The sequence below is a fragment of the Octopus bimaculoides genome, chromosome 30 (genome assembly GCF_046866305.1).
Source record: "Octopus bimaculoides isolate indiv1 chromosome 30, ASM4686630v1, whole genome shotgun sequence".
Taxonomy (NCBI): Eukaryota; Metazoa; Mollusca; class Cephalopoda; order Octopoda; family Octopodidae; genus Octopus; species Octopus bimaculoides.
In genome coordinates this window covers 1,363,199-1,382,019 of record NC_142957.1, presented here as the reverse complement: position 1 = coordinate 1,382,019, position 18,821 = coordinate 1,363,199, and the positions used below count along the sequence as shown (strand labels likewise).

Genomic DNA, 18,821 nt, shown 5'->3' with positions numbered 1-18,821 from the left:
TATAAGGTTTGCCAGGTTTTTGTCTCTCTCACCAAGGTCATCAGCTGTCGAACGCCGACGAAGGGAAATAACCCTGAAATCCGGATACGTTCGTGCTGCTGGTCGAGGTGAGAGGGATAACTCCCTTGGCAAACAGGACACAGTCGTGTGTCGATAAGCCAGCTGGAGGAGATGTCCTCCTGGGGCTAAAAGCAACAGTAACATCCACCCCTAGGGGTCAGCCACACTTAAGTGGCAATATACTACACTTTATCGTGCAGTTACTGTTAATACTTCATTTAGAGAATTAACATATATATATATAAATATACATATATGTATATGTATGTATATGTGTGTATGTGTATGTATATGTGTGTGTGTGTGTGTGTGTGTGTTTGTGTATGTGTGTATGTATGTATGCATGTATACACCTGAAACACTGTGCTAAAGTTGGATTGGGAAGTTGTCCGCTACAGATTACAATGGTGTAATGTACAGGCCTCAGTACTGTCCATGCAAGGTTGACATTGTCATGTTGTGTTGTGGACTTCATTTATGTTGGCACATATATGTAGTGTGTGTGTGTGTGTGTGTGTGTGTGTGTGTGTGTGTAAAAGTGTAGATAGAGTCCCAGACACTGCACTGTCACTACTAAGACTACACTTGTTTGGCAAATAAGTACAGCTGCACACACACAGGGTGTGACGTGGCCAGCTACGGCTGTAAGAGAACTATGTCACAGAGAGAACACGCATGCACAAACATATACACACACACACACACACACACACACTATTCACAGTTGTGATTTTAGGTCAGTTTATTTTTCTACACATGCAATAGACTTGTGTGTACATACACACACAAACACATAATATAAATGTTTTTATATGTATATATACATATGCATTCATAAGCACACATTCATATAAATATATATGTGTGTGTGTGTGTGTGTGTGTACCACAAAAAACATCTATAAAATTCTTCACCATTACTATGTATGTGTGTGTGTATATATATATATATACATACACACACATACACACACACACACATATATATATATATATATATATATATGCACATTCAGACATCCTATTCACATTTGACTGTTAGTCTACATCTGCACAGGCATACATCTATGGACAGGACTAACCAAAACACACACAAACACACTCACATATATACACATAAACACTTTTACATGCACTAAATATATTTTCTCTCATTTCAAACTCTAAATGCAAATGTACACGTGTATATGTGTGTGTGTGTGTATATATATGTATATATATATATATATAGATATACAGGACAGGGAATCTACCATAATAAAATTAATAATTAACAATTATGCCGGGTAGCTCAGTATGAAAAAACCTTTTCGGTAAAGCCATTTTTAGTTCTGTGTGTACCATGAATATCGCTATCAATTAGAGAAAAATTTGTAGTTTTAGAATCAGTAGTTCTTTGGCTGCTGTTTCTGAATTCTCAGTATGTTGGAGAAGCAGGTTTCTGCTAATCCCTATATATTTATGATTATATATATTTATGATTATATATATATATATATATATATATATACACACACACACGCAACATACTAATCATATACATACATGCATATATATACACACCACAAAGTTATTGACAGATAACAATCCATACATATATATATATATATATATATATATATATCAAATATGTGTATGTGTGTGCGTGTGCATGAATTTATGCATGTTAAAGTGAACAGATAGATATCTGTGTGCGTATATATATATATATATATATATATATATATATATATAGACACACACACACATACACACACATATATTTATATATATTAAACCATGTTCTTGTATATATAACTTGACCAGTGTGTGTATATATGAATGCATGTATGTGTATAATTCCATAGTTTGTGTGCTTTTTTTTCTTTTTTTTTTTTAAAGATTCAAGAAATCAATCTTTCTCGGTGAGTTCCTTCTTTACGCCATCGTTGCGTGCCTCCTTAAGGTCAGGAGTTTGGCAATAGAAGATTCCAGAAAAGCATTTCTCCCCCCGCCCCATATTTTGGGTTGTCTTCAGCAGTTTTACTTAAAGAATAGAGTCTGTCTGTGTGTCACCGGTGACACCCTGCCATATCTACGTGCCTCTACTCAGCCACTGTGAAAGAGTGTGTCTCTGGTTGTGTTAGCATTAGTGACGGAATGGAGGACGATGCGACACGACAGCTGGAACTGCTGGAGCCAGCAAGAATGTTTGGGGTGTGGTAGGCCGAGATCTGTGGGGAGTTGACCGGGTACTCATGGTGGCTGGTCAGTACAGGAAGGTGCTGGGCATGTTGGTGGTTGGAGTTGTGTGAAGTCTGTGAACAGCAACCATGGCATCGGATACCAAGGAATATAGCTGCAATAATAATGGCAAGCATAACAAGAGGAATACAGATGGCGAGGAGAGGGATTCTGGAGGTGGACGGAGGAATCTTTTGGTTTGGTTGATAATGCTTTGGATCTGTGATGTAAAAGAAGAAAGAAAGAAAAGGGTTACAAAATAGTTTTAGATATATATGTGTGTGTGTGTGCATGTATGTATGCATAAGTTACATCTTTTTTACTCTGTTATGTGGGTAAATGAATGCATGTGTGCATGTGTGTGTTTGTGCATATGTGTACATATAAGGGCCTCTCCCTCAGAGTGAATGGCAGATTGTATGATGCCTGTGTACATACAGGTATGTTACATGGCAGTGAAACAGGGGTATTGTCTACAGAGGACTTGTGAAGGCTTGAAAGAAATGAAACTAGCATGCTCTGCTGGGTGGGTAACGCCAGTGTGCACATATGACAGAGTGGAACCAGATGTTGTGTGCAAGAGAGAAGACTGTGTTGGTTTGGTCATGTCATGCATACGGATGAGGAGAGCTGCATAAAGATGTGCTGAGCTCTAATTGTGGAGGGTACCTGTGGAAGGGGTAGGCCCAGGAAGACATGGGACAAAATGGTGAGAAAGGATTTTTGGACGCTGGGCTCTTCCACACATACAGGCTTGCCCTTTACAGGTGCTGGTGCAACATAAAATGCACTCGTACTAGTGCTGCATAGATGCACCTGTGCTAGTAGCACATTAAAAGCAGCCAGCACACTTTATAAAGTGGTTGGCATAAGGAAGGGCATCCAGCTGCAGAAAACCTGCCAAAACAGCCAATTGGTGTCTGGCCAGCTCCATGTCAAGCCATCCAACCCATGCCAGCATGGAAAACAGGTGTTAAACAATGATGATGATGATGATGATGATGATGATATATACTGAACGTCCCTGAGTGACACTGTATGAACAACTTGATAATGGGCAGCAGCTCATTGACCATAGCAATGTTTGAGTGACCAGCTGGTATGAGAGCAATGTAACCGCCAGTACTGGGATTGCCTGAAACCCTTGAGGGCAGTACTCCAGTGTGGCCACAATCCCTCTAATGACTGTGTGGTTAAGAAGCTCACATGTCAGGCACATGGTTTTAGGTTCAATCCCACAGTGTGACACCTTGGCCGAGGATCTTCTTTCATAATTTCAACATTGAATGAAGCATTGGTTGAGGAAACTTGAGAATGGGGCTGATTCCTGGTTTTGAAGGGTTGATTTACTGTTGGCTGCCTTTAGTGTGGTACAATCTGTTGCAAGTATAGGGACCAGGTTTCCAGTTGGAGGATAACTTCCTCCCATCATCTCATCGGGTCTGCAGTTGAGTTGGGGTGAAGTAAGAGCTGTCCTTCTTCTAATCAGAAAGGAATTAAAAACAAAAAAAAAAATCACAAAAAACCCCAGAACAAAAATAAAAGTTAAGAATACCTGGATGTACTTTCAGGAACGCCTGTCGCCTGCTGATCCCAAAACTTGTGGCCACTAGACATATGTATAATCCTGAATCTTCTGATGTGATCCTTTTTAGTGTCAATTTATTCATGTAAGAACCATCCGGTCGTTTCCAGTTCACACCAGATTTTAGTACGACAAATTTACGACCTTTCACTTCAATGGTGTGGTTGACATTGGAATGGGTGGATGGGTCATCGTCCCTTTTCAGCCACTGAAAACAGAGAAGGGAGAAACGGGGTTACATTTCTTGGAATGAGGCATAAGACTAAAAATGGACACACAGGTGATTGGTCAGTTTAATGTATAATATATATGCGTATGTGGGGTGTGTGTGTCTGTGTGTGTATAGATAGATAGATTCATTGGTAGACAGACAGATAGATGTACATAAAAACATATGCAAATAGTTGAATACTTCGGTAAAAAGAGAGAAAGTGAGAGTTCAACCAACACACACACAGATATACAATAGCTGTGAGACAGTGAGATATAATTAGTGCTAAGGTAATTACTTGAGAGAGAGAGCAGTAGATACATAATTAAATATTATTATTTAAAGAGGAAAATACAGTATTAGTCACTGGTTTCTCATACTCCAAGGAATTCATGAAATAAGGGGAGACAACTGCAGACACGTTTGAATGTATTAGAACTCATCAGTGACACAGACTTGATGGTGGTAGAACCACCGAGTGAATATAATAAAGGAGAGTGTTGGATGTAGACAATGAGAGGGAGGATGTATCTGAGAAGCTGAGACATTAATTAAACAAGTCAAATAAATATATACAAATAGTTTGGTGTTGATTAACATTTTGTTGGCACTCCGTCGCTTACGACGTCGAGGGTTCCTATTGAACCGACCAACGGAACAGCCTGCTCGTGAAATTAACGTGCAAGTGGCTGAGCACTCCACAGACACGTGTACCCTTATTGTAGTTCTCGAGGATATTCAGCATGACACAGTGTGACAAGGCTGACCTTTTGAATTGCTCCTCCACGTATATTAACATATAGCATACACATCACTGACCACTACACATGCACAGTTTTATTTATATATATATATATATATATATATATATATATATATATATGTATGTATGTATGTATGTATAGATATATATATACACGAACAGTTTATATATACATACTACACTGTATACTGACCACTGTCTATACACATTAAACTTTGACCCCTTGACCTACAACACATTAATACATTAACCCACCCACTTCATATGTAAGTGAAAATGATGTGGTGGTCCACATTTCTACTTGCATAAAGATGCAGTCTGTTATTGCCACAACGATTTCCCAGGAATAGACTGAAGAATAATGAAGAATATATATTGTGTCTAGAAACCATGGGAACTATGGCAGCAAAAATGAGAGAGGAGCTAAAACACCACCTTTGCCAACCCTGTGTCAACAAAAACCATTTGTTATGAGCTCCATACAACTAAATAGCATGGGACGGCTGCAAGTGCTAAATCTCTTCTGCTCCACATCAACATTGATAAGCAGCAAAGTGGTGTCCAGAAGTGGTCAATGGCTCAATGGAACAATGTTATCTTCTTTGATGAATCATAATTCACCCCTTTTTCTCCACTTTGGAGACAGTCCAAAGAAGGCTTCAGCCCTGACTCTTTGGTCCCTACCATGAATCATGGAGCTGACTCTGTGATGATTTGGGCAGACGTATCATGGAATTCTTTTGGCTGTTTTGTTGTTCTACATGGCAGAGTCAATGCCAAGGATTATCTGAGTATTTTGGCTGACCATGTCCATCCTATGGTACCAAACATTATTCCCTGATGGTAGAACAAGCTTCCAGGATTGACAATGCACTGATTCCCATGACTAATGTTATTCGGAATTGGTGTGAAGAGCTCAAAGGTAAAGTGGATCACTTGGATTGGGATTGGCCACCAACAATCTCTGGATCTCAATATAATCAAACATTTAGGGTACATTTAGGAGCAGCAAATGAAGAACTGTTTCCCTCCCCTATTATTGCAGAAAGAACTAAAGCAGGCTTTTCTAAAAGAATGGCTGGAAATTTCCCTAACAACCGTCCAGAACTTGTATGTGTGAATTCTTTGATGCCAAAGTTGGACCAACTCCATGTTACTGAATAAAACTTCCATTCAACAAAGAGTTTCCAGATAATGCATTCTAGACACATACACACAATAAAACAAAGACAGGATGGTCACAGATGGAATGTCTTGGTTAGAGCCACTCTGGAACAAAACAAGAAGCAGAGTCTTACAGTGAGATGACACATTGTGGAGAGGGGGGATGGGGGAAGGTTGCAACATCTTACCTTTATGTGAGGTTGGACTTCACTTTTGACATGACACTGGAATGAAGCTTGCTCCCCCCTTTGAGCTGTTTGGTTGAGGGGGTGTGGTGGCAGTAACTGTGGCTTTTTAAAAAATTTTCTGAAAAACACAAATAGGATTGTGAAGAGAGGAAATAATAATAGTTTTAATACGAATTTCAGTAATGATGATGATGACGATGTTGATGATGTTGATGATGGTGGTGGAGGTGATGATGATGATAGTGCTGGTTATAATGTTGTTGATGTTGATAGTGATGGAGATAGATAAACCTAGACAGACAGGAATAAAAATGTTGCGATAAAGGAGAAAAGATGTCCAAGACCGGAGAGAAAGAGCTAAACAGGTGTAATGATAGATGTAATGATAGATGTAATGACAGATGTAATGATAGATGTAATGACAGATGTAATGACAGATGTAATGACAGATGTAATGACATGTGATGATAAACGTAATGACAGGTGTAATGACAGATGTAATGACAGATGTAATGATAGATGTAATGACAGATGTAATGATAGATGTAATGACAGATGTAATGATAGATGTAATGACAGATGTAATGATAGATGTAATGACAGATGTAATGACAGATGTAATGATAGATGTAATGACAGATGTAATGAGAGATGTACTGATGGATGTAAAGACAGATGTAATGACAGATGTAATGATAGATGTAATGACAGATGTAATGACAGATGTAATGATAGATGTAATGACAGATGTAATGACAGATGTAATGACATGTGATGATAAACGTAATGACAGATGTAATGACAGATGTAATAATAGATGTAATGACAGATGTAATGACAGATGTAATGACATGTGATGATAAACGTAATGACAGATGTAATGACAGATGTAATGATAGATGTAATGACAGATCTAATGACAGATGTAATGATAGATGTAATGACAGATTTAATGATAGATGTAATGACAGGACAGATGTAATGACATGTAATGACAGATGTAATGGCAGCTGTAATGACAGATGTAATGACAGATGTAATGACAGATGTAATGACAGATGTAATGATAGATATAATGATAGATGTAATGACAGATGTAATGATAGATGTAATGACAGATGTAATGATAGATGTAATGATAGATGTAATGACAGATGTAATGATAGATGTAATGACAGATGTAATGACAGATGTAATGACAGATGTAATGATAGATGTAATGACAGATGTAATGATAGATGTAATGAGAGATGTAATGACAGATGTAATGATAGATGTAATGACAGATGTAATGACAGATGTAATGACAGATGTAATGATAGATGTAATGACAGATGTAATGACAGATGTAATGACAGATGTAATGACAGATGTAATGACAGATGTAATGATAGATGTAATGATAGATGTAATGACAGATGTAATGATAGATGTAATGACAGATGTAATGACAGATGTAATGATAGATGTAATGACAGATGTAATGATAGATGTAATGACAGATGTAATGATAGATGTAAAGACAGATGTAATGACAGATGTAATGACAGATGTAATGATACATGTAATGACAGATGTAATGACAGATGTAATGATAGATGTAATGACAGATGTAATGACATGTGATGATAAACGTAATGACAGATGTAATGACAGATGTAATGACAGATGTAATGATAGATGTAATGACAGATGTAATGATAGATGTAATGACAGATGTAATGATAGATGTAATGATAGATGTAATGACAGATGTAATGACATGTAATGACAGATGTAATGGCAGCTGTAATGGCAGATGTAATGACAGATGTAATGACATATGTAATGATAGATATAATGATAGATGTAATGACAGATGTAATGATAGATGTAATGACAGATGTAATGACAGATGTAATGGCAGATGTAATGACAGATGTAATGACAGATGTAATGATAGATATAATGATAGATGTAATGACAGATGTAATGATAGATGTAATGATAGATGTAATGACAGATGTAATGATAGATGTAATGACAGATGTAATGATAGATGTAATGACAGATGTAATGACAGATGTAATGACAGATGTAATGACAGATGTAATGACATGTGATGATAAACGTTATGACAGATGTAATGATAGATGTAATGAGATGTAATGATAGATGTAATGACAGATGTAATGGCAGATGTAATGACAGATGTAATGACAGATGTAATGATAGATGTAATGACAGATGTAATGATAGATGTAATGACAGATGTAATGACAGATGTAATGATAGATGTAATGACAGATGTAATGATAGATGTAATGATAGATGTAATGACAGATGTAATGACAGATGTAACGATAGATGTAATGACAGATGTAATGATAGATGTAATGACAGATGTAATGACAGATGTAATGACAGATTTAATGACAGATGTAATGACAGATGTAATGATAGATGTAATGACAGATGTAATGATAGATGTAATGACAGATGTAATGATAGATGTAATGACAGATGTAATGATAGATGTAATGACAGATGTAATGACAGATGTAATGATAGATGTAATGACAGATGTAATGATAGATGTAATGACAGATGTTTATGATAGATGTAAAGACAGATGTAATGATAGATGTAATGACAGATGTAATGACAGATGTAATGATAGATGTAATGACAGATGTAATGACAGATGTAATGACAGATGTAATGATAGATGTAATGATAGATGTAATGACAGATGTAATGATAGATGTAATGACAGATATAATGACATGTAATGACAGATGTAATGATAGATGTAATGACAGATGTAATGATAGATGTAATGACAGATGTAATGACAGATGTAATGAGAGATGTAATGGCAGATGTAATGATAGATGTAATGACAGATGTAATGATAGATGTAATGACAGATGTAATGACAGATGTAATGACAGGTCTAATGACAGATGTAATGATAGATGTAATGACAGATGTAATGATAGATGTAATGACAGATGTAATGATAGATGTAATGATAGATGTAATGACAGATGTAATGACAGATGTAATGACAGATGTAATGGCAGCTGTAATGGCAGATGTAATGACAGATGTAATGACAGATGTAATGATAGATATAATGATAGATGTAATGACAGATGTAATGATAGATGTAATGACAGATGTAATGACAGATGTAATGGCAGATGTAATGACAGATGTAATGACAGATGTAATGATAGATATAATGATAGATGTAATGACAGATATAATGATAGATGTAATGATAGATGTAATGACAGATGTAATGATAGATGTAATGACAGATGTAATGATAGATGTAATGACAGATGTAATGACAGATGTAATGACAAATGTAATGACAGATGTAATGACATGTGATGATAAACGTTATGACAGATGTAATGATAGATGTAATGATAGATGTAATGACAGATGTAATGGCAGATATAATGATAGATGTAATGACAGATGTAATGATAGATGTAATGACAGATGTAATGACAGATGTAATGACAGATGTAATGACAGATGTAATGATAGATATAATGATAGATGTAATGACAGATGTAATGACAGATGTAATGACAGATGTAATGATAGATGTAATGATAGATGTAATGACAGATGTAATGATAGATGTAATGACAGATATAATGACATGTAATGACAGATGTAATGATAGATGTAATGACAGATGTAATGATAGATGTAATGACAGATGTAATGACAGATGTAATGACAGATGTAATGGCAGATGTAATGATAGATGTAATGACAGATGTAATGATAGATGTAATGACAGATGTAATGACAGATGTAATGACAGATGTAATGACAGATGTAATGATAGATGTAATGACAGATGTAATGACAGATGTAATGACAGATATAATGATAGATGTAATGACAGATGTAATGATAGATGTAATGACAGATGTAATGACAGATGTAATGACAGATGTAATGACATGTGATGATAAACGTAATGACAGATGTAATGACAGATGTAATGACAGATGTAATGACATGTAATGACAGATGTAATGACAGATGTAATGATAGATGTAATGACAGATGTAATGATAGATGTAATGACAGATGTAATGACAGATGTAATGACAGATGTAATGACGTGATGATAAACGTAATGACAGATGTAATGATAGATGTAATGACAGATGTAATGACAGATGTAATGATAGATGTAATGGCAGATGTAATGACAGATGTAATGATAGATGTAATGACAGATGTAATGACAGATGTAATGATAGATGTAATGACAGATGTAATGATAGATGTAATGACAGATGTAATGATAGATGTAATGACAGATGTAATGATGTGATGATAAACGTAATGACAGATGTAATGATAGATGTAATGACAGATGTAATGACAGATGTAATGATAGATGTAATGACAGATGTAATGATAGATGTAATGACAGATGTAATGACAGATGTAATGGCAGATGTAATGATAGATGTAATGACAGATGTAATGATAGATGTAATGACAGATGTAATGACAGATGTAATGGCAGATGTAATGATAGATGTAATGACAGATGTAATGATAGATGTAATGACAGATGTAATGACAGATTTAATGACAGATGTAATAATAGATGTAATGGCAGATGTAATGACAGATGTAATGACATATGTAATGATAGATATAATGATAGATGTAATGACAGATGTAATGATAGATGTAATGACAGATGTAATGACAGATGTAATGGCAGATGTAATGACAGATGTAATGACAGATGTAATGATAGATATAATGATAGATGTAATGACAGATGTAATGATAGATGTAATGATAGATGTAATGACAGATGTAATGATAGATGTAATGACAGATGTAATGATAGATGTAATGACAGATGTAATGACAGATGTAATGACAGATGTAATGACAGATGTAATGACATGTGATGATAAACGTTATGACAGATGTAATGATAGATGTAATGAGATGTAATGATAGATGTAATGACAGATGTAATGGCAGATGTAATGACAGATGTAATGACAGATGTAATGATAGATGTAATGACAGATGTAATGATAGATGTAATGACAGATGTAATGACAGATGTAATGATAGATGTAATGACAGATGTAATGATAGATGTAATGATAGATGTAATGACAGATGTAATGACAGATGTAACGATAGATGTAATGACAGATGTAATGATAGATGTAATGACAGATGTAATGACAGATGTAATGACAGATTTAATGACAGATGTAATGACAGATGTAATGATAGATGTAATGACAGATGTAATGATAGATGTAATGACAGATGTAATGATAGATGTAATGACAGATGTAATGATAGATGTAATGACAGATGTAATGACAGATGTAATGATAGATGTAATGACAGATGTAATGATAGATGTAATGACAGATGTTTATGATAGATGTAAAGACAGATGTAATGATAGATGTAATGACAGATGTAATGACAGATGTAATGATAGATGTAATGACAGATGTAATGACAGATGTAATGACAGATGTAATGATAGATGTAATGATAGATGTAATGACAGATGTAATGATAGATGTAATGACAGATATAATGACATGTAATGACAGATGTAATGATAGATGTAATGACAGATGTAATGATAGATGTAATGACAGATGTAATGACAGATGTAATGAGAGATGTAATGGCAGATGTAATGATAGATGTAATGACAGATGTAATGATAGATGTAATGACAGATGTAATGACAGATGTAATGACAGGTCTAATGACAGATGTAATGATAGATGTAATGACAGATGTAATGATAGATGTAATGACAGATGTAATGATAGATGTAATGATAGATGTAATGACAGATGTAATGACAGATGTAATGACAGATGTAATGGCAGCTGTAATGGCAGATGTAATGACAGATGTAATGACAGATGTAATGATAGATATAATGATAGATGTAATGACAGATGTAATGATAGATGTAATGACAGATGTAATGACAGATGTAATGGCAGATGTAATGACAGATGTAATGACAGATGTAATGATAGATATAATGATAGATGTAATGACAGATATAATGATAGATGTAATGATAGATGTAATGACAGATGTAATGATAGATGTAATGACAGATGTAATGATAGATGTAATGACAGATGTAATGACAGATGTAATGACAAATGTAATGACAGATGTAATGACATGTGATGATAAACGTTATGACAGATGTAATGATAGATGTAATGATAGATGTAATGACAGATGTAATGGCAGATATAATGATAGATGTAATGACAGATGTAATGATAGATGTAATGACAGATGTAATGACAGATGTAATGACAGATGTAATGACAGATGTAATGATAGATATAATGATAGATGTAATGACAGATGTAATGACAGATGTAATGACAGATGTAATGATAGATGTAATGATAGATGTAATGACAGATGTAATGATAGATGTAATGACAGATATAATGACATGTAATGACAGATGTAATGATAGATGTAATGACAGATGTAATGATAGATGTAATGACAGATGTAATGACAGATGTAATGACAGATGTAATGGCAGATGTAATGATAGATGTAATGACAGATGTAATGATAGATGTAATGACAGATGTAATGACAGATGTAATGACAGATGTAATGACAGATGTAATGATAGATGTAATGACAGATGTAATGACAGATGTAATGACAGATATAATGATAGATGTAATGACAGATGTAATGATAGATGTAATGACAGATGTAATGACAGATGTAATGACAGATGTAATGACATGTGATGATAAACGTAATGACAGATGTAATGACAGATGTAATGACAGATGTAATGACATGTAATGACAGATGTAATGACAGATGTAATGATAGATGTAATGACAGATGTAATGATAGATGTAATGACAGATGTAATGACAGATGTAATGACAGATGTAATGACGTGATGATAAACGTAATGACAGATGTAATGATAGATGTAATGACAGATGTAATGACAGATGTAATGATAGATGTAATGGCAGATGTAATGACAGATGTAATGATAGATGTAATGACAGATGTAATGACAGATGTAATGATAGATGTAATGACAGATGTAATGATAGATGTAATGACAGATGTAATGATAGATGTAATGACAGATGTAATGATGTGATGATAAACGTAATGACAGATGTAATGATAGATGTAATGACAGATGTAATGACAGATGTAATGATAGATGTAATGACAGATGTAATGATAGATGTAATGACAGATGTAATGACAGATGTAATGGCAGATGTAATGATAGATGTAATGACAGATGTAATGATAGATGTAATGACAGATGTAATGACAGATGTAATGGCAGATGTAATGATAGATGTAATGACAGATGTAATGATAGATGTAATGACAGATGTAATGACAGATTTAATGACAGATGTAATAATAGATGTAATGACAGATGTAATGACAGATGTAATGACAGATGTAATGATAGATGTAATGACAGATGTAATGACAGATGTAATGACAGATGTAATGACATGTGATGATAAACGTAATGACAGATGTAATGATAGATGTAATGACAGATGTAATGACATGTAATGACAGATGTAATGACAGATGTAATGACAGATGTAATGATAGATGTAATGACAGATGTAATGATAGATGTAATGACAGATGTAATGATAGATGTAATGACAGATGTAATGACAGATGTAATGACAGATGTAATGACATGATGATAAACGTAATGACAGATGTAATGATAGATGTAATGATAGATGTAATGACAGATGTAATGACAGATGTAATGATAGATGTAATGATAGATGTAATGACAGATGTAATGACAGATGTAATGACAGATGTAATGATAGATGTAATGACAGATGTAATGATAGATGTAATGACAGATATAATGATAGATGTAATGATAAATGTAATGACACCCAGAGAACAGTTATATTTGAAGAAAGATGTATTCACTTACCGACAACTTCTAGAGAATATGTATAATTGATGGTGCCATGGATGTTAGTGACCACACAAGTATACTGACCACTGTCCTCTTGTCGTAAATCATCAATCTTTAACATCCAACGTAGTCTACTGTCCTGATAGTTGCCCATGTTATCAGATGTCCACATCTGACCATCCTTCAGCCATTGTATCTCCGGCCGTGGGTTACCACTAGCTCGACATCGAAACCTTATGGAACTTCCAGCCGGGCGTGGGATTGACTTTTTTTTCATCTTACTCAGGTGCAGGAAACGGGGCTCAGCTTCAAAACAAAGAAAGGACCCTTTATTTTAAGGGGACAGACAGACAGCTTCAAGACAAAGAAAGGACCCTTTATTTTAAGGCCACTGTTCAGCTCAACACACATCTGTACAACTAATTGTATTAATGCTACTGGGGGAGGGGGAAAGAAAGATTGCGAAGGTCTTGAGTACAGCTGCTTCCTATCCACCCCACCCCACGAAGAAGGATTAGCTTAATCCATGGATGGTGGGTGGGGGTCTTAATGTATTGTTGGTGTCTTTGTTGCTTCTTTCTGATGCTCAGGGGTTGCTCTAGGAGGGCTACATCAAGCTCCAGTTGTCTGGTTTGGCATGGTTTGTAGGGCTGGATGCCCTGGTTGGTGTTGGGAAGAGCGTCCAGCCATAAAAACTATGTCAAAACTGACAATTGGAGCTTGTTGTAGTCCCCTGGCTTGCCAGCTCCTGGCAAACTGTTCAACCCATGCCAGCACGGAAAATGGACATTAAATGATGATGATGATGATGATAATATGACTCTTCTGTGTGTGTGTGTTGTCTACAACTCCCAGTATTGTTCTTTACTTTGTATGTGTGTGTGTTTATGTTGTTGGCTGTTCTGTAGTTGCTTGTACTTGATGTCTGTTGTTGTTGCTGCTGGAGACTATAGATTTGGTAGGTGTTACTTTCGGTCTGTCCTTGTGGAACCAAATTTCTTGCAAGTGGTTTTAAAAAACGGTTGGAATGATGGTGTATTTGTGTCTTTGAAATGGTGTGAAGATGATTGTGTAATGTCATCTGTGGAAGAGGCTGTGTGTTTTGTCTCAAAGAAGTGGAATGTGTGAGGTTGTGAAGACAGGTTTAAAAATGGGAGATGGAATGAATCCCTGTTGTATTCCAACAGTAAATTCCGGGGTGTTGTTCCTGTATATTACTTAGTCTTAGCAACCTGACAGGTAGTTGGAGGTGGTGGTCATTATTTTGTTAAGGCGAGTGTGGAGTCCATTACCAATGTTGATGGTTATTAGAATGGTATAGGCTGTAGCGTAGTGGTTTGGATCAATGTTATTTAGAGGGGAGGGGGAATACAACCTCTACAATGTTATTTGACATGACAGAAACTGCAGCTGAATGTCCTTCACATTTCCCTCGGGATAAAGAAATCTTCATTGTAAGATATGATGGTCATGGCTGGAATGTCATTTTAAAGGGAGTGAATGAAACTAGAAAATCTCTGAAGAATAGAGACAACACATAACAGCTCCTAAATAACTTACTTGCTCCTGTAGGGTCCAGTTGGTGAGGGTAGAGATTGTTCTGTTGGGTACCTTCTTTCTTCTCAGCTGGAAACAACAACAACAACAACAATTATACAAAGACTGGCAGCAACAGTGGTGGCGGTGGTGGTGGGCATTTGTTTTTGACAGGGCAACAAGAGGCATGTGTCCTGGTGTATTACTGGCACAAATTACAAAGCTCAGGCAAGCTGTAAGGAATCTAATGGGGGTGCTTGTGAAATGTGAGATGTGAAATGTAGGATAATGTTAAACATTAATAAAGAGAAAACATTCTTTTCTAACAAAGTGAGATTATGTCATATCAGGATTTGATATTATGGGACACCTAAACACACACACACACACACACACACCTACCAAGGTAGAAATAAAGACACTGACATACAGATACACTGACACATAAAAAATAAGAGATGGGGACATGAAAGGACAAAAGAAGAAATTATAGTAATGGTGGTGATGGTGGTGGTGGTGGTCAGTCATTTAACACACAACAACAAACACCACCATGTCCACTGCAACGATTGCTGTGGTAGTGGTGATGGTGGTGGTAGTTACAGTTAATTAAATCTACTCCAGTAGTTAATTAGTAATTATTTCCTAGGGTGAGATGAATAATTAAATTAACTCTGGTTTGTCTTGAACTCACAACAGTTCAGTGAAATCCCTGATAAAACACATCACTTTACCATTACAGCCATCTGACCCCCCACCACCACCACCACCACATACATGGCATAGCAGGGACGGAGGGAGGGGCTATTTCTCTCTCTCTCTGTATATATATATGTGTATGTGTGTGTGTGTGTGTGTGTGCATATGCATATGTGTGTACATGTATATATATATATATATATATATATATATATATATATATATATACTTTATTTAAAAGCAGCAGAAATATAACAAAAGACTGTTCCTCGGAGTTTCACGTTCCCGTTCATCGGACAGTTTTGTTAGAAATGGGAAAGGAATGACAATGCAATCAAAAGTAATATAAAATTTGAAACACATAGATCTGTTTGATTGGTCGTTTCAATTAACGGTCATGGATGCGTAATGAACAAAACAAATGAATTTAATATAGATTCATCCTATTTTAAAAATATCGAAGAAAACCTTAAATAGAAAAATGGGCTCAAAATACATATTGTAAATAATTAATTATATTCGAATTAACACATTAAAATCAAATCAAATAAAATAAAATATACGCTGCATTCAAAATATAATAAAATTACAATAGTATATACACATACTAGACTAGATGCATACGCACAGATAATCTACGTATATAGGTATATATTTGCAAAACACAACTATATACACAAATACAAATTTATACACATACACATACACACGCAGTTAAGCTCGCACACGAAAAAACTTATACACTGGTAACAAAAATTGTATCTTAACCTATGAAGTAGAGGGGGAAAGGGTAACATATTGATAATAATGTTACCAATATAGAAAGGGAGAAAGTGTGGCTATCGTGAGGAAGGAAAGGAAGAAAGAAAGAGAGAAAGAAAGAAAGAAGTAGAGAAAGAAAATGGGCAAGACGGTAGTTTAACGTATATAGTAAACCAACAATATATATATATATATATATATATATATATATATATATATATATATATATATGTGTGTGTGTGTATATATATATATATATATATATATATATACACACACACACATGTCCAACCCATGCCAGCATAGGAAACAAACATTAATGCGTGTGTGTGTGTGTGCACACGCAAATACATGTGTCCGTGTATGGGGGGAGAGAGGTGTGTACATGAGTTGACACATTTAACAGTCATTAAACAAATCAGGAAAAACTATCAAAATTCAAAGACTTCTGGTGTGTTAGATTGGCATGGTGGTGATGGTGGTGGTGGTGGTGGTGGTGGACACTAAACTCCGCTTGCGAAGACATGGTGAGGCAAGTGAAATCAGAATCAAAATAAATTTGTAGGAACACTAAACTCGGGCAAGCGAAAGCAAAATTGAGATGGCGCTTGCACCAGTGTGGCACGTAAATAGCACCAGCGTGATCGTTACCAACATCGCCTCCCTGGAACTTGTGCCAGTGGAACGTGAAAAGACATTCGAGTGAGATCGTTGCCAGTGACGATGGACTGGCTCCTGTGCAGGTGCCACGTAAAATCCACCATTTTGAGCGTGGCCGTCGCCAGTACCGCCTGACTGGCCTTCGTGCCGGTGGCACGTAAAACACCCACTACACTCTCGGAGTGGTTGGCGTTAGGAAGGGCATCCAGCTGTAGAAACTCTGCCAAATCAGATTGGAACCTGGTGTTGCCTCCTGGTCCACCAGTCCTCAGTCAAATCGTTCAACCCAAACTAGCATGGAAAGCAAATGATAAACGACGATGATGATGATGATATATATATATATATACACACACACACACACACACACACACATATATATATACACACACATGCACACACACACACACACACATATATATATATATATATGTTGTTGTTGTTGTTGGCACTCCGTCGCTTACGACGTCGAGAGTTCCAGTCGATCCGATCAACGGAACAGCCTGCTCGTGAAATTAACGTGCAAGTGGCTGAGCACTCCACAGACACGTGTACCCTTAACGTAGTTCTCGGGGATATTCAGCATGACACAGTGTGACAAGGCTGACCCTTTGAATTACAGGTATAACAGAAACAGGAAGAAAGAGTGAGAGAAAGTTGTGGTGAAAGAGTACAGCAGGGTTCACCACCATCCCCTGCCGGAGCCTTGTGGAGCTTTAGGTGTTTTTGCTCAATAAACACTCACAACGCCCGGTCTGGGAATCGAAACCGCGATCCTATGACTGCGAGTCCGCTGCCCTAACCACTGGGCCATTGCGCCTCCACATGAACTATATACACAGTGTATAAAGTGTCTATACACCATTTAGTACATATACAGTCTACACTATACATATACACACCATGTACTATATACATGCGATATATAAGGTCTACTCACACCACACACACCTCCTA

General features: G+C 36.0%; 1 protein-coding gene across 1 annotated transcript in view; it reads right to left on the bottom strand.

Annotated features, from left to right (window-relative positions):
* Positions 1-1,915: 1,915 nt before the first annotated feature.
* The window catches only part of LOC149130111 (fibroblast growth factor receptor-like 1), a 31,939-nt gene continuing 15,033 nt past the window's right edge, over positions 1,916-18,821 (bottom strand). Inside the window, exons 3-7 of the mRNA XM_089346185.1 lie at positions 15,768-15,833; positions 14,219-14,513; positions 6,194-6,311; positions 3,838-4,075; positions 1,916-2,502 (exon numbers count right to left, since the gene is read on the bottom strand). Coding sequence (XP_089202311.1) covers positions 2,144-2,502; positions 3,838-4,075; positions 6,194-6,311; positions 14,219-14,513; positions 15,768-15,833 — 1,076 coding nt within the window. The 3' untranslated portion in view covers positions 1,916-2,143. The remainder of the gene's footprint in view (positions 2,503-3,837; positions 4,076-6,193; positions 6,312-14,218; positions 14,514-15,767; positions 15,834-18,821) is intronic.